This window comes from Narcine bancroftii, chromosome 8 (assembly GCF_036971445.1).
Source record: "Narcine bancroftii isolate sNarBan1 chromosome 8, sNarBan1.hap1, whole genome shotgun sequence".
NCBI classification, from domain to species: domain Eukaryota; kingdom Metazoa; phylum Chordata; class Chondrichthyes; order Torpediniformes; family Narcinidae; genus Narcine; species Narcine bancroftii.
The window spans coordinates 151848007-151864595 of NC_091476.1; the positions used below are offsets into that span (position 1 = coordinate 151848007).

Below are 16589 nucleotides of genomic sequence, written 5' to 3' on the forward strand. Positions count from 1 at the left end.
GCATGACTCTTTTTTAACATGTTTTTAGATTTAGATAGATATAAATGTAGTGGAATTGCGCTTCATTGGTGAAGGTGTAATAAAGACTTCAAATTTAAATGTTAATAGGAAAGTACAGAATTGCTTCATGCTCCATCTGTTTGAAGATGCCATCGTTATCACATCTGCCTGAAGTCTACACGGTCTCATCGCAATCCTTGAGGGGTGAAGATGATCCCTTTCGATCCTGGGCACAGACACATGAGCAGATGTCGACAGATGCGTTGGAATGACAGGATTAGGTCATGATTGCTATTGGCCAGTTTTTAATTCTTTATTTACACGCATTTATTTCCAACTGGACCAAACCATTTCACTCAAAAAAAAACCCTAGCCAGTTATTATTTCTCTGACAAGCCTTTGCCAGCACAATCTAGCTTCCCAACCAAAACAACCTTGGTTTAGGGCTCAGGAAATATCTTGATTTTTTTTAAATTAGTCCAAGTCAGGCTCTTAGCCCTGTTCAGTACTTTATCTAGATCAGGATAATTCACTTAGAAGTCATTTTTCAGGATACAGTATTGTGATTCTTGTCTGCTCCACCTCTAATGCTACCATATCCTTTCTCAAATACAGGGACTGAGTGCAGTACTTCAGGTGCGGCCTCATAAATAACATGCACAACTGTGGCAATATTCTATTTCTGAACTTTGATCACCTTGTGATGAAGACTGTTTGCTCTCCTAATCTTTGCTGTACCTGCAGGCAAATATTTTGTTTTCCTTACACAAGGCTCAATAACTTTTCCTCCACCCAATCCACATTCTCTCTCACTATTCCTTTCTCACAGATCTTTCTATCAAAATATGCAGTCTTATGTTTTCCTATTTTACATTTGGGTCAAGTTTTCACCTGCTCAACCAATGTACATTCTGTCCAAATCTCTGCATCACAGCTCGTCATCCCCTCTATTTTTGTGTCATCTACAAACTTGTACTCTACCCTTCCTGCAAGTCATTCAATAATAAATTGAGGGTCAAGAACTGATTGTTGGGACACTCCATTTTATCCTTCCAGCCTGAAACATGCATTCTCATTCTTCTCTCTACTCAGTAATGAATTTTAATCCACATTAACACACTTCACCTTTCTTGCCTTGCGCACCAACCTTTAATGTGACTCTATCACTTTGTGATACAGTCTGACATTGTGGCTGCTTGGACAGTTTGACTATAGGAAAGAGCCAGCATGAATTCAATTTTCCCTCTGGGAAAGAGATCAGTCGAAGTTGGCAAAATATTTAACATTTCCAATTCCCCAGTGTCAATTCCCTTCAATAATTGACCAAGGGCAGGCAGAAGGATAACCCTGGTTTTGTTGATCTTGCAAGCTTTAGATTGGAAGGTCAGGGCTGTATGTATATCCCAACCTCAGTGTGCAATTTCAGCTCACTCAGTGAACTGATGTTTGATTATTAACGCCAATGTTACTTAGTGCAGAAGTGAAAGACCTTGAAAGATGTTGCTGTCAAGTCTGATTACGAATGCTCATGCTCTTTTCAGAGAGTCTTAGATGAACATCTTCATAGCTAGTGTATTCATTGGGTGCCAATACTATTTTATGCAGTTCAGATAATAAAGAGCTCAGAGGTATATCCACAGCACAGGTTCAAGGCATCAATTGTGTGAGTCTTACAGTACTAACAAATATGTTGAGAAAGCCAAATTTTGGCATGGGTGCATCCAATATAAACAACCAAAGGTGAGAAATTTGGGGATAGGAGTGAAACCTAGTAAGAGGCTACAGCAGATAACACTGGACACAAATATAATTAAGGAGCCTCACTTTAAACTTCTGACAGCCAGCTTATATTTTAGTGCTGCCAAATGCTATAGTTTTTCTCTCTATGGCAAAAACATGTCCTTAATGTGGGAAGCACATTTTTGAAATGCCTTGGCAAATACTCAACAGAATTTTGTTCTGAGCCACATGATACAATAGGACAGATGATCAAGTATTTGCGGAGAGAAGGTTGATTTTCAGATTTATTGTCAGAGTACATACATGACATCACATACAACCCTGATTCTTTTTCCTGCAGGCGAGGCAAAATTACCATTTATTGGTAGTGCAAAAATACCGTACTCAACGTATACATGTAAACAAATAAAGAAATGGTAACAACTGACTTCACAATACGGAGAGGAACAAAAATAAAGTGCAAATATAAGAATCCTTTAACAAGTTCTGATTGAGTTTGTCATTGAGGAGTGATGGTGGAGGGGTAGTAGCTGTTCCAGAATCTGGTGGTGCAAATCTTGTGGCACCTATACCTCTTTCCTGATCGTTGCAGTGAAACAAAATGTGTTCTCTGTGATGTGGATCCTTGATGTTCCTTGTCGATGTTCTCAACAGTGAGAAGGGTTTTGCCTGTGATGCCTAGGGCTATATCCATGACCTTTTAAAAGACTTTACACTCAGGGGTTTTGGTGCCCCCATACCAGACCATGATGCAGCCGGTCAGTACACCTCCCATACCTCTGTAGAAATTGGCCAGGGTTTCTGGTATCATGCCAAACCTTCAGAATCTCCTGAGGAAGCAGAAGCACTGACGTGCTTTCTTCAGGATGCCATTAGTGTGTGGGGCCAGGAAAGATCCTCTGAGATAGTGACTCCAAAGAACTTAGTTTACTCACCCTCTCCAAGAAAAACAAAGAATGTAGAAAAGTAGAGAAATGGCAGTCTCTGGAGAGGACATTTCCAAGTTTCTGGCAGCTGCGTGGCCACTAGAGGTGGAATGGAGAAATGTGGGATGCACAACAGGCTAGAAATAAATATAAAATAGAAAAGTAACAAAGACAACCTGTAGCAAATATCAGTTGAGAATTTTAATAAATAGGGAGTTAATACAATGCAGCAACAACACAGGACTTTTATTCAATCTTTACACCAGCAAGCCTCACTGCCCCTTGATAGTGGCTCTTAGTCTATTCCTCTCTGCAGTTAGCTCCACAGAGCACATGTTGTATTTCTTGGCTTATTCCACATTCATGTAGAAACCTTCAGTTTCTCAAGGTTTTCCCTGGAGCTTCAGGAAAATATCATTCACCCTTGCGAGCAGTTTTATGGACCTTATAAAATACTTTCCCGCATTTGTCTTTTAGAAGAAAGCTGGTCACTATTTAAACCATCATTGGGACATTAAACTTTTCCCTGCTTACCATCTTTGTAAATCAGATATTTCTACAAAATGACAATTTCTACCGTAGACTTGAGTATGATACTTGCAAGAAAAGTCAAATAGTCATTGCCTGAGCTAGCATTTACAATGAGGTTTGGGTTTTAGTGAGGTAAATCCTAGTTCCATAATTTTCCTGAAACCACCTGATTGGGTAAATTGGTCAATAATCACAAAGCAGTACTCAATCATTTAATAGCTTTTTTTGTACTTGCATTGCTGTATAAATACCAGTTGTATTGTTTAAACTATAAAAAATATTCTTCTTTAATTCCAGTTGATTTCCAACACAACTCACCCCAATATTCACTTAGTCTATTCCTATGCCTACAGGTGATCAATCCTGTTCACAATTCACTTGCAAGTTGAAAAGTTTGCCTTCAGCATTCGGGTTTATAATTCATACCAGTGACTACGTGTCCTCTTTGATCATACAATTTCCATCCTGTCTGTTGCTGGCAGTCTGTGCTTGGTAGCTCCACTGTCCTCAAAGGGAACATCATCAGTATTGATCACCGTCAAGTGAAAGGAATTTTTGAAAGGAAAATTTCTGGGTTGATCATTACTTTGAAAGGTTGATAAATGAGCTTCCCTCTAGACACAATTCTGATATTAATACTTCCTGAGGCTGGAGGGACAAATCCGGGCATGGTGGAACACACACTGACTTGCAAATCTTGATGACAATCAGATTGCAGGAGCTCAATGATGAAAGAAGCAGAGAGTGAAATTTCAACAAATTCGTCCTTGTGGGATCAATTATTATTTACATTTCTTGGGTAAATGTAAAGTCACTTCTGTTTGTGTCACCGTAATAATCTCATCCCTCATCCATCTCTCCCCATGTACTGTTTTAATTTAAAATGAATTTAAAAGTCCAGTAGGTTTCTCATAGCTTGCTATAAAGCTCAGTCAATTTTTGCAAGAGAGCAAAAAAATAAAATTTCCTGAAGTGCCATCTGATCCATTTAATGTTGGCTTCACTGCAATACAGTGTTGTTGGATCCCTGGCTGCAGATTGTAAGCAGCTGGGTGACGAACTCACCCCCACCTCTCACCAAACCACTACTCTCTATTCTACCCAGTAAGACCCTCCCATCTTTACCCATCTCCATCAAAGCAGTCTCTTCCCCATTTACACCACCCATTGGGGTAAATTCCTCACCGATATTTTATAGTTATTTGTTCTAAAATGATTGATGTTCAGGAACATGCAAAAAAAATGAAACACTCCAATAATTCCTTTGGACACCTCCAGGTGCCTTAAGTGTCCAAACAATAAAATTCTTTGTTGATGTAAAACTGCTGCAAAGACTCTTTCAGAATGAAAGCGTTCATCCTTTGTGAAGCTGAGGAAGAATTATAGTGATAGGGCAGGACTTTGGAATGTTCACTTGAGGCTATCTTCTCCCTGGCCCTTACTTTCTTACCCTCTTATGAATCATTAACTGCCCGATTAAGTTTTGCTTCTGGGGGCCGGCAGCCAACATTGTAATGTGCTTCAGAGAGTTAAAATTCATTAGACAGTGTTAAACATTTGATTTAATCTCATTATTTATATTCTTCCTCCTTTTAACTGTACAAAACATCAAGTTCACATACCCCAAGACAACATGTGCATTGCACCACCTAATTCATCAATTCCAATTTAATTTCTGCCCTGTTCCATCAGTCCCACAATACCAATTCACTTCATTCAACCCATATTCTCCAATTCAATGCATCCAATCGTGCATTCATTTTGTATACCTTGATTAAATTAATGCATACTCCACTCAAGTCCAGATAACCTGATATAAACTGGGCAATTCAATCCACAAGTACAATTCAATTCATGCAAAGATAATTTGGTCCATGTTTGCCAATTCAACTTGTGCAATGCTCCATTGTAGAACAAACACTCTTATCAATTCATGCAGGGTACATTTGTGTTTCTATTCCTGTTCAATTCATGAAATAAACCATTGTGCATGTACTTCAATTCTACCCATACGTTTCATTCACTCGCATCTCCCAATTCGGTATGGGCAATGCTTCATTCCATCCATAATTCAATCCAAAAATCCCAACTATATCTGACAGGATCTTTACATTTCTTTCACCTTGCATCCCACACTCCAGCCCATCATGAAATGCAACAGTCGATTGTTTTTTTTATCCCCCAATGACCTACAAAAGAGTGCCCGTCTAATATAACATTAGCCACACATAATCAGATGCCTATAAGACTACTCGGTAAAGCACAGGCCAGTATTCATGGTCCTCACACTTTCAAATGTCTTCTGTCTGCAGCGTTGTTTGCTTGATCCTTAAAGCTCTGTCTACCTCTGTGGACATACATTGGTCAGGTGAGGCGTTGTAAGACAAATCCATAACAGGAAGAACATTAAATATTAGGACAAAATAGTTACCGTAGTCTGAGGCCCAGCCTTCACAAATAACAGTTCCATCTTTTGATATATAGTTGGAACAATCACGATTCTCCAATGATTACAAAAATAAAGAACATCTTGACAAAAAACTGAAAACCAAATACCAGGTTGCAATCTAATGGAGGGCATACACCATAGTGCCAATCCTGTTGAGAGAACCCCAACCTTTCAGATGGGCTTCATTTGCAAGTTCAAGAGGCCACAAGTCCACTGGAGAAAGCGTGGATCAGGTCATTCCGATAAGAGATGGACATAGTCCACTGGAAATGCTCCCGACCTTGCCTTGTCTCCTTCAATGTGGCCAATCTGTGAAAGAAGCAAATTTGGGCAATTAAAATAATTTATAAAGCCAGATAGCCTTGTAAATGCTTGAAGTGCTTTACATTCCATTTGTTGGCCCACAATTGAAAGTTCTGATGGTGTATGGGTAACTTGTGTTGGACCTCAAGAAGTGTTTGATTTAGCATCAAGTTCTGGAGATTTCCCTGTATTCTCAATCAATGCATGTTTAACCATTCCCAATGAGGGTCCCCAAAACTGGTTACCCAACACCAGAGAACCAGGTTCAACCAAGTCCTTGGGTGCTGTCAGTGTGGAGTTTGCATAATCTCCCTGTATTCGTAGTTTCCACTGGATACTCAAGTTTCCCTCCACGAGCCAAATAAGTATGGATTGTTAGATTATTTGACCATTGTAAATTGCCCTTGGTATATAGATGAGTGGTACACCCTGGGGGCTGTTGATGAATGTTAATGTGGAAAGAATAAAATATGGGATTAATGTAGGATTGTTGTAAATGGATGATTGACAGTCACCATAGACTGATGGCCTGATGGACCTGTTTCCCTACTCTATAACTTAAAGAAAAACAAATGCACCCAGATTTCTCATTCATGATATGACTTCATAGGCAGAGAACAGGGGTGAGCTGCACTGTGAGGTGTTTTAGTCAATGAGTCTATTCATTTTTAATGTTGTGACCCACAATGAACAGACATGTTGGTGTGGGAATGGGGATGTGGAATTAAAATGGTTGGCCACTGGGAGGTCATGGGGTGTGAAATTAGAATGGTTGGCTACGAAAAGATCACAGGGTGTGGGATTAAAATGGTTCACCACTGGGAGGTCACATGTCTCTCCATGGCCTCATGCACTGCCAAACTAAAGAAACCCACAAATTGAAGAAACAACACCTAATATTTCATCTGGGTACTCTCCAACCAGAAGGCTTCTCCAGTTTGCCCAACCCCCATTTCTCTTTCCCCATCCCTGTGTCCTTTCCTCCAGCTCCCCACCTCTTTCCCTCTCTGTTCGGAGCTAACTCCTCCCCCTATCACTTCCCTGCTTATTGTTTTTCCTCTTCTGCCCTCCCATCTGTATCCATCTTTGACCTCTTGCCTGTTGGTCTGTACTCCTCCCTCCGACCCCTTCCTCCCTCCTCCCTTCACCTTTTTATTCAGGTGCCCGCTTGCTTTTCTCATCCCTGGATGAAGGGCTCAGACCTGAAATGTTGCTCGCCTTTTGCTTCCTATAGATGCTGCACTACCTGCTGAGTGTCTCCAGCCCCTATGTGTATTGCACTACAATCAGTCTGCAGAGTTTCCCGTTTAACAGAGATAGTGTTCAGTGCCCAATCCCCAGCTCTAGAATCCCTTCTCTCTACCCTGATGCCTCTCTATCACTGTCACTCTCTTTAAACCTAGTTCTCTGACCTACCTTTTGCTCTCCTGCCTCATTGTTTGCTCACTTGCTTCTCATTGTTTGGTAGCACTGCAGCAAAGCACATTGATGCAGAATGCAAATGGAATTGTTTAAGTTAATGGTGTTGATGTTCAGGAATACCAAGTGCATGGTGAATTTCAACATACTGCTGATACCATCAGTATCTTCTGCATCTGGTGCTCCCATTGTGGCCCCCTCTACATCAGAGGGACTGGGAGCAGACTGGGAGATCACTTCCTTGGCTCTATCTGCCACAACAGTGGGATCTCCTAAGAGCCACCTATTTCAACACCCCATCCCATTTCCTTTCTGACCATGGACTCGTGCAGTGCCAGATTGAGACCACTCGCGAACTGGAGGAACAACACCTCATCTTCCATCTGGGCACACTTCAACTGGATGGCATTACCAATTACTTCTCTGGTTTCTGTTAAACCTTTCCCCCCACCCCCCAACTTCCCCCTGTCATTTTCCCCCAGCTTTGTCTCTCTCTCTCTTCCCCCTTTTCTCTCTGTCTCCTTTTAAAATCAATTCTCACCTTTCCTCTTACCATATCCACTCAACACCTTTTGGCTTTTGGTCTGGATTCCTCCCCGTGGTGTTCTTCAGTCGTATTCAGATGCCTTCCTGTTTTTTTTTTGTTATACCTTGAAGGCCTCAGACCCAAAATGCCGGTAATGTATCTTTACCCACTATGGACGCTGCAAGACCGGCTGAAACCCTCCAGCACCTGTGTGCTTTACTACAATCACAGCGACAGCAGACTTGAATGTTTCAGACCATCAGTGTGGGTAGGTAGAAGCTTCAATAACAGCAGAAAGCTGCTGGAGACCACTGAAGGGAGAAACTTACCCACCAAAATAAGTCTTCCTCTCCAGTCACAATAATGACCTCCCCCTTGATAAAGGTCAGTTCATCGGAATTATCCGCAGTACAATCCAAGATTGCCCTAACCCTCTTCTGCTTTAGCTTCACCTGTAGAAGGGCACACAATGAAACAATGCATTATTTCCCCTTTCTTGGCATTCTGTACTGTAATGATAGAGGGCTAGGGATGGTCCTGACCACTACAGGGAGTCAGAAAGGGTTGTTGCGGCTAGGGCTAAATTAAAAGTGGATGCTTCCATGAAGTCGTGAGTGCTTGAGCTAATATAGTTGTTTATAAAAGAACCCAAGTTTCTTTAATACAATAAAAAGAAACATCACATGGTACAAGGAGCGTGCACGGTACCAGGAGCGTGCACGGTACCAGGAGTGGAATAAACGCCAGAGTGTGCCGAGTGACAATCAGTCGATATCAGCAGGAAAATTGGAGAGTGTAAATTGGACTGGAAATGTCAACCACGAGTGGAAGTTCAAACAGCAATTTATGCTGTACCTGCAATGCATTGGATTTGATAGCAAATCTGATGCAATGAAGATTGCACTGCTACTTACCATGGTGGGACCTCAAACACTAGAGGTTTTCAACACATTGTTTTTGCCAAGGCAGCTGACCAGGGCAAGTTTGACAAGGATATGGAGATAATTGATGAACACTGTTCACCAAAGAAAAATGAAACATTCGAGAGGTACGTACTTCACTCCAGCACACAGCTGCAGGGAGAGAGCTTTAATACTTTTAAAACTGACTTGAAGTTAAAAGCAAGAACATGCAACTTTGGATTGCCGCAAGAATCAACGATCCGTGATCAAATTGTGTTCGGGATTATTGATAAGAAAGTGAGAAAGAGGTTGCTGCGAGAGACAGAGCTTACCTTAGCTGGAGCTGTGAAGATATGTCTCACCAGTGAAATAGATCTGCAGCACGTGAAAAAGTTTGTTGATAGCGCAAAACCCAGTAAAACTGAAAGCATAGTCGTAGCCACAGTGTCTGGACACAGACACAACAAAAAACGAGATATAGGAAACAACAAAAAGGTGGAAAGACATTAAAGTGCAAATGATGTGGCACACAACATGCACCAAAACAATGTCCAGCTGTATTGGGAACAGTTGTGGCTGTCATGTGACAGCACTGCTCCCTACCTAGTCAGAGGACACACCAGCTGTCAATCAAGGTTTGGTTCCACCCCACCCATTAGTGCAAACCTTGCCATTGGCCCGATGTAAATTACCTGGATTGGACTCTCCTGCCTACCTGTTCTTGGCCTTAGGCCATTGGCTGTTGTAATTGGATTAACCCTCCTGGCACTGAGCCATTTCTTCCTGTTAATGACCTGGGTTTGTCCCTCCAGCACTATAAAGGTGCCATGTGTTCTTTGTTTTCTCTTTTTGCCAGCTTGCGACTACCCTGCTTCCCTCCAGGCCTAGAAATGTGGAAGGGTGCGTGCTGGAGAAACTTGGAAATATGTTAAGAGGGTTGGGAGCATTTAATTAGTGTCCCTTGTAGAACAGAGCCGTGCCTGCAGTAAGTGAAGGGGTGGTGGGGCATCAGTGATTTTTTTTCCTTGATTATTGTAACTGTGTGTGTGTGTGTGTGTGTGTGTGTGTGTGTGTGTGTGTGTGTGTGTGAGAGAGAGATGAGTTACCATTTCCCACTCTTGCCTTCTGTAAATGAAATCCTTCCCTATCAAAACTGTGTTCTGAGTCCTTGCCTTTGAAACCTACCAAACCTGTTTTGTTACTCATAACACCAGCCTATGGAAAAGTCTATAATAAGTGCAAGAGGCAGGCTCATTATGCAAAGCAATGTTTTTCCAATGGGATAGAAAAAAGAAGTGAAACTGATACACACTATAGAAGAAACTGCCCTCAGTGATACAATTTTCCTTGGCATTGTAGTGCAGGTAGATTACAAACCAACAGACACTGAGCAGCCATGTGTGAACAGAGTTGAACAGATCAAGTGGACTGTGTCATTACATACAAATGGAATAAATATTCTTTGCAAGCTGGACAGAGAGGCAAAAGCCAATTTGATCTGTGAGCACAACATCAGGACAATGATGATAAAGCCATACATCCATGCAAATCCTGTCCTACAAATGGACAGAGCATCAACATAAAAGGAACATGTAAACTCAGGTGACAGTTAAAGATAACAAGCACCACTTCAGATTCATAGTAGTCCCAGATGGACATGAATCACTGCTTGGTGACAAAGCATGTGAAAACTTAAGCCTAGTCAAGAGGGTGTACACACCAGGGAAACTTATTGTATTAGCAGATGCATTATCCAGGAAAATGACACAGAGTGAAACACACCATGAAAGTTCTACAGAGACAGAAGCGAATCTCCACGAAAACCTGATCATTGAATCTCTTCTCGTATCTGACATGATATTCAAGTAGATCACAGCTGAAACAGAAAAGGGCACAGTTCTACAGAGGGTCATCAAGAATCTGAATGAAGGATGATCTAGAGGTGAATGTCAGCCATTCTACAACATCAGAGCCGAGCTCAGACAGAGCAGAATTATCATTCCTCAATCATTGTGACAAGAGATGCTGAAAAGGGTGAACGAGGGGCACCTTGGAATGGAAAAATGCAAGAGGAGGAGCAGAACTGTTGTTTTCTGGCCAGGGATAAACTCTGACATTGACAGGATGGTTTCCAGCTGTGAGATCTGTTTGGAACATCACATAAAACAAACAAAGGAACCCATGGTAATAATTGACTTACCATGGTAGAAAGTTGGGACTGATCTGTTCCACATGGATGGAAATAATTACTTGTTGGTTATTGATTATCTATCGAACTATCCAGAGATTGTGCTGCTTCACAGCATGTCTGCTGCTTGTGTGATAAAATACACAAAATCGATCTTTGCAAGACATGGAATTCCTCAAATTGTCTAAACTGATGGGGAGGAGTCATGTGATGGAGTAGTGGTCGATCGGGAAAACAGCCCCCTCCAGGAAAATAGGAAAAAAGTTAGGAAAAAGCAAAGCATAACAAAAATAAAATATAAGAAATAGAAGATAAAGAGAAGAGAAAGAAGATGGCTTCCAAGAAGGAGAAAGTAAAAACAACTGGAGAAGAAAGAAGGCCTTACCTGCAAGAAAGAAGAGCGCTGCAGTGGTGAGGAGCGCCCGACCCTCAAGGTCAGTGCCTCCCCTGCAGAGTCGCGACTCACCAGCTGGTGGACTACAAAAATGGCTCTCGGAGTCAAACAAAAGTGCACAATCAAAGGAGAAAGAGGACACCGATGGGAGGGGGGGCTCAGCAGAGGAACGGGCTGCCACAGAGCGAACAGCTGAGGGACGCCCGACATCAGGGTGCTCAGCTGGAGGATGAGGAAGGCAGCAGAGGAGGGAGCGATGAAGCAGACATGGGAGATAGACGGAGGGATGACCGACAAGAAGATCATCATCAGGAAGCACAACAGACGAGCAGACCAGGAGGGGAGGACCAGCAACAAGAGGCCCAGCAACAAGAGGCCCAGCAACAAGAGGCCCAGCAACAAGAGGCCCAGCAACAAGAGGCCCAGCAACAAGAGGCCCAGCAACAAGAGGCCCAGCAACAAGAGGCCCAGCAACAAGAAGCCAGACAATGAGATACAAGCAGCTCATCAGGAAAAACAGAAGAGACACAGACACAAAGAAAAGAAGAAGACACAAACACAGGTACAGGCACAGAAGAAGAGGAAGAAGAAGACCAAGATCTTCACAGAGAAATAAAAGGTAAAATTGATGGACAAAGAGAAATAAAAGGTAAAACTGATGAACAAAATATAGATAAAAGTTTTTTTTGAAGAACAAATGAGATCAGTAAAAGAATGGTTATCATTAGAATTTAATGCAATTAAAAGGAAAATGAAAAGAACAGAAGATAAAATGCAAAGGTTAGAACTAGTAATGACAGAAATAGGGAAAAGAGTAGAGAATGTGGAAGAGCGGGAAACAGCTGTAGAAATGGAAGTAAATGACTTAAGAGAAAAATTGGAAGAAAGTGACAAAAATATTAAAGAGACACAAGAGTTGTTATCTCAGAAAACTGATATGTTGGAAAATTATAGTAGGCGAAACAACATAAAAATAGTGGGCCTGAAGGAGGGTGAAGAAGGCACAGACATGAAGGAATTTATAAAAGGATGGATCCCAAAGGTCCTGGGAACGACAGAAATGCAGGAAGAAATGGAAATAGAAAGGGCACACAGAGCATTAGCTCCGAAACCACAGGCACATCAAAAACCAAGATCCATCTTAGTAAAATTTTTGAGATACACGACAAGAGAAAATATACTGGAGCGGGCAAGGAATAAAGTTAGAGAAGATAATAAACCATTGGAATACAAGGGTCAAAATTTTTTTTTTTACCCACACATAAGTTTTGAACTCTTAAAGAGGAGGAAGGAGTTTAATACAGCGAAATCGATTTTATGGAAAAAAGGTTACAAATTCATGTTAAGACATCCAGCCATGCTTGAAATATTTATACCTGGGGAGCAAAACAGACTGTTCTTGGATCCAGAGAAAGAGCAAAAATTCACAGAACGTTTGCAGGACAGAAGAGATGAAAAGATGTAACAAGAATGAAGAACGGTGATAAAGTATATATAAAGATGTAAAAACAATGTATATGTAAAGAAATAAAGAGGAAAAAGAGAAGGGAAGGAAGGGAGGGAGGGCTGTTAAAAAAAGCAGAGAGAAAGCTTTGTTATGTGTTTAAAAAAAAGTGTTTTCTGGAGAAGGCTGGGTAGAGGGGGAATAACCGTCACTGCAAAATCAGTTGATGCTGCGAACAAGGTCGCAATCCAAATGAAAAGGGGAGCTGTGGTTGCCCGGCAAGGGATATGGGGCAACTCAGAGAGGAGGGGGGAACTTTTGGGGGTAAGGTATTAGTGGATGTGGGAACTGCGGGGGTACTTTATGTCTTAAATGTGATGTCTTTATTCTATTGTATATGTTGGACATTTAATGGGTTTGGAGAGAGGTGAGAAGGAGGGAGGGAAGGGAGGGGGAAAAATGCCACTGTGTATATTCAAGAGGGAAATGTTTGTGTGTATTTTGATTAATATGGTTCATAGTGTGAAAAATTAAAAATTAAAAAAAAAACTTTCTCAGGAGCTCCATCGAGAGCATCCTGGCTGGCTGACTGCATCACAGTGGAGTGCAATTGCTGTTGAGCATTGGATGAGGCCAATCCACAGGACCATAAGAGCAGCACAGAGGATCACTGAGGCCTCCCTCCCCATTCGCCCCATCAACGTGATCTATCAGGATCATTGTCTGAAGAGGCTGCGCAACATTGTTGAGGACCCCTATCACCCATACACAGCATCTTCCAGCAGCTTGGGAAACAGATACTAGAGCAAGCACCTCCCGTCTGAGGAACAGTTTCTGCCTACGCGCAGTGAGACTGCTGAATGATCGATGAACTGCTCACACAATCCCTCTGAGATTTCACTGTTTATTTAACAATATTAAGTTTAGATATGTACATCCATACTGTTTGTTTATCTACATGTGTGTTCTGTCTGTATGTTTGCATGTTTTTTTTACACTGATTAAAGAACACTTTCGTTGGGTTGTCCTTGTACTATTAGATGATAAAAAACTTGAAAATAATTTTCTTTTTAAATGTGTTGTCATACATTCAGTGTAATAAGAGAAAACTAAGAGATGAAAGTGGGGAAAAGGGGGATGGAGGTGGAAAAGAAATGTATGCAAGATATAAGATGGCCATGTTGAACTATATGACTATAAACATTAATGGAATACATAACCAAATTAAAAGAAAGAGGCTACTAAATTTATTAAATAAGGAAAAAAATATTATAGCATTTGTGCAGGAAACGCATCTAACAGAAGCGGAACATAACAAACTAAAGAGAAACTGGATAGGACACGTAACGTAATTCAAAAGCTAGAGGTGCAGCCATACCAGTTAACAAAATGTACCAATCAAAATAGAGGAGGAATTAATAGATCTGGCAGGGAGGTATGCAATGATAAAGTGTCAGGTATATTCAGAAATTTGGAATTTCCTCAATATATGTGTGTGTGTGTATATATATGCGCCTAACGAGGAGGATCAAAAGTTTATGCAGGATATTTTTTTGAAGATTGTAGGTACACAAGGAAATATATTGATAGGAGGGGATTTTAACTTTAATTTGGACCCAATGTTGAATAAAATTGGACAAAAGACAAGTAAAAAGAATAAAGTACCCAGATTTATGGTTAAATCAATGCAGGAAATGAAATATATGGATATATGGAGGAGGCAGCACCCAAGAGGAAAGGAATTTTCATATTATTCAAGTAGGCACAAAACTTACTCAAGGATTGATATGTTTTTGTTGTCAGCCCATATTCAAGGGAGAGTTAGGAAAACTGAGTATAAAGCTAGATTACTATCAGAAGAACTGGAGGACATCCCACCAAGAACATAAAGATGGAGGCTAAACTCCATGCTACTTAAAAGACTAGAATTTAGAGAGTTTATTGAATGCCAAGTTAAAACATATTTTGAAATAAACACAGATGAAAGCCTTCATTAGAGGGCAGATAAGTTATGTGACTTAGATGAAAAAGGATTACAATCAGGAAATAGAGCAGTTGGAAAGGGAAATAGTAAGTACAGAAAAGGAATGAGTAAAAAGGGATGATATAACGAAAAGGAGAGAATTGGAGGACAAAAAAAATTAAGTACGAAACATTACAAACATACAAGGTGGAGAAGAACATAATGAAAACAAAGCAAAAGTATTACGAACTGGAAGAAAAAACACAAAATATTAGCCTGGCAACTTAAAACAGAACAAGCTAAAAGAATGATACTGGCATCAAGGAAAAAGGACAAACAAATTACATATAACCCAAGAGAGATTAATGAAAATTTTAAGGAATTTTATGAACAATTATATCAAACTGAGAACGAGGGGAAAGATGATAAAATAGAGGACCTTTTAGCTAAAATTGAATTGCCGAAATTGTAAGAAGAGGAGCAAAACAAACTAATAAAACTATTTGAAATAGAGGAAGTACAGGATATATAAAAAAAGCTGCAGAACAATAAAGCACAAGGAGAGGATGGATTCCCAATAGAATTTTATAAAACATTTAAAGAATTATTAATTCCTCCTCTCCTAGAAGTAATGAACCAGATAGAAGAAACACAAAACTTGCCAGATTCATGTAAGACAGCAATAATTACAGTAATACCAAAGACGGGGAAGGATCCATTAACACCAGCATCATATAGACCAATATCTCTAGTAACTCAGACTATAAGATAATAGCGAAATTATTAGCAAACAGATTGGCTGATTGTGTACCTAAATAGTAAAACAAGATCAAACTGGATTTATTAAGAAAAGACGAACAGCGAACAATGTCTGTAAACTTATTAATCTAATCCACGCAGTTCATAAATTAAGATACCAACAGTGGCTGCTGCTCTCGACGCAGAAAAAGCCTTTGACAGAGTAGAGTGGAACTACTTATTTAAAGTATTACAGAAATTCAATCTACCATAAAAGTATATGAATTGGATTAAAGCATTGTATAATGGACCATTAGCGAAGGTAGCAATAAATGGATATGTATCGAGTCACTTTAAATTAAGTAGGTCAACTAGACAGGGATGTCCACTATCCCCCTCATTGTTTGCCTTAGCAATAGAACCTTTGGCAGAACTGATAAGAATAAAAAAATAAAATAAAAGGAATAAAAATAAAGGAGAAGGAGTATAAAATAAGCATATTTGCAGATGACAGCATAGTATTCCTAACAAAACCAGAGGTATCAGTAAAAGAATTACATAAGAAATTGAAGGAATATGGAGAAATATCGGGGTACAAGATCAACACAAATAAAAGTGAAGTGATGCCAATGAGTAACACGGATTATACAGAATTTTTTTTTTAAAAATCACCATTTAAATGGCAAACACAAGCAATCCAATACCTAGGGATCAGGTTAGATAATAACTTGAGCCACTTGTACAAACTAAATTATCAGCCACTAATAAAGAAATTTCAGGAAGACTTAGAACATTGGAAAGAATTACCGCTAATGTTCATAGGGAGGGTAAACTGCATTAAAATGAACGTGTTCCCAAGGATACAATACTTATTTCAAACGTTACCAATTCCTTTAACAGAAAAATTCTTTAATGAACTAAAGAGAATAATATGGAAATTCTTGTGGAAAGAGAGGAAACCAAGGGTAGCATTAGATAAATGAGCAAAGAGGTATAATCAAGGTGGTTTACAGTTACCAAATTTTAGAAATTATTATAGAGCTGCACAATTAAGGTATTTATCAGA

General features: G+C 40.2%; 1 protein-coding gene across 4 annotated transcripts in view; it reads right to left on the reverse strand.

Annotated features, from left to right (window-relative positions):
* Positions 1 to 2011: 2011 nt before the first annotated feature.
* LOC138741380 (arf-GAP with SH3 domain, ANK repeat and PH domain-containing protein 2-like) overlaps positions 2012 to 16589 on the reverse strand; it is a 110299-nt gene continuing 95721 nt past the window's right edge. For all 4 annotated transcript variants that reach the window (XM_069895366.1, XM_069895365.1, XM_069895367.1 and 1 more), the window contains 2 exons: positions 8224 to 8346; positions 2012 to 5955 (listed from right to left, as the gene is read on the reverse strand). In XM_069895366.1, the coding sequence (XP_069751467.1) occupies positions 5881 to 5955; positions 8224 to 8346 (198 nt within the window). In that variant the 3' untranslated portion in view covers positions 2012 to 5880. The remainder of the gene's footprint in view (positions 5956 to 8223; positions 8347 to 16589) is intronic.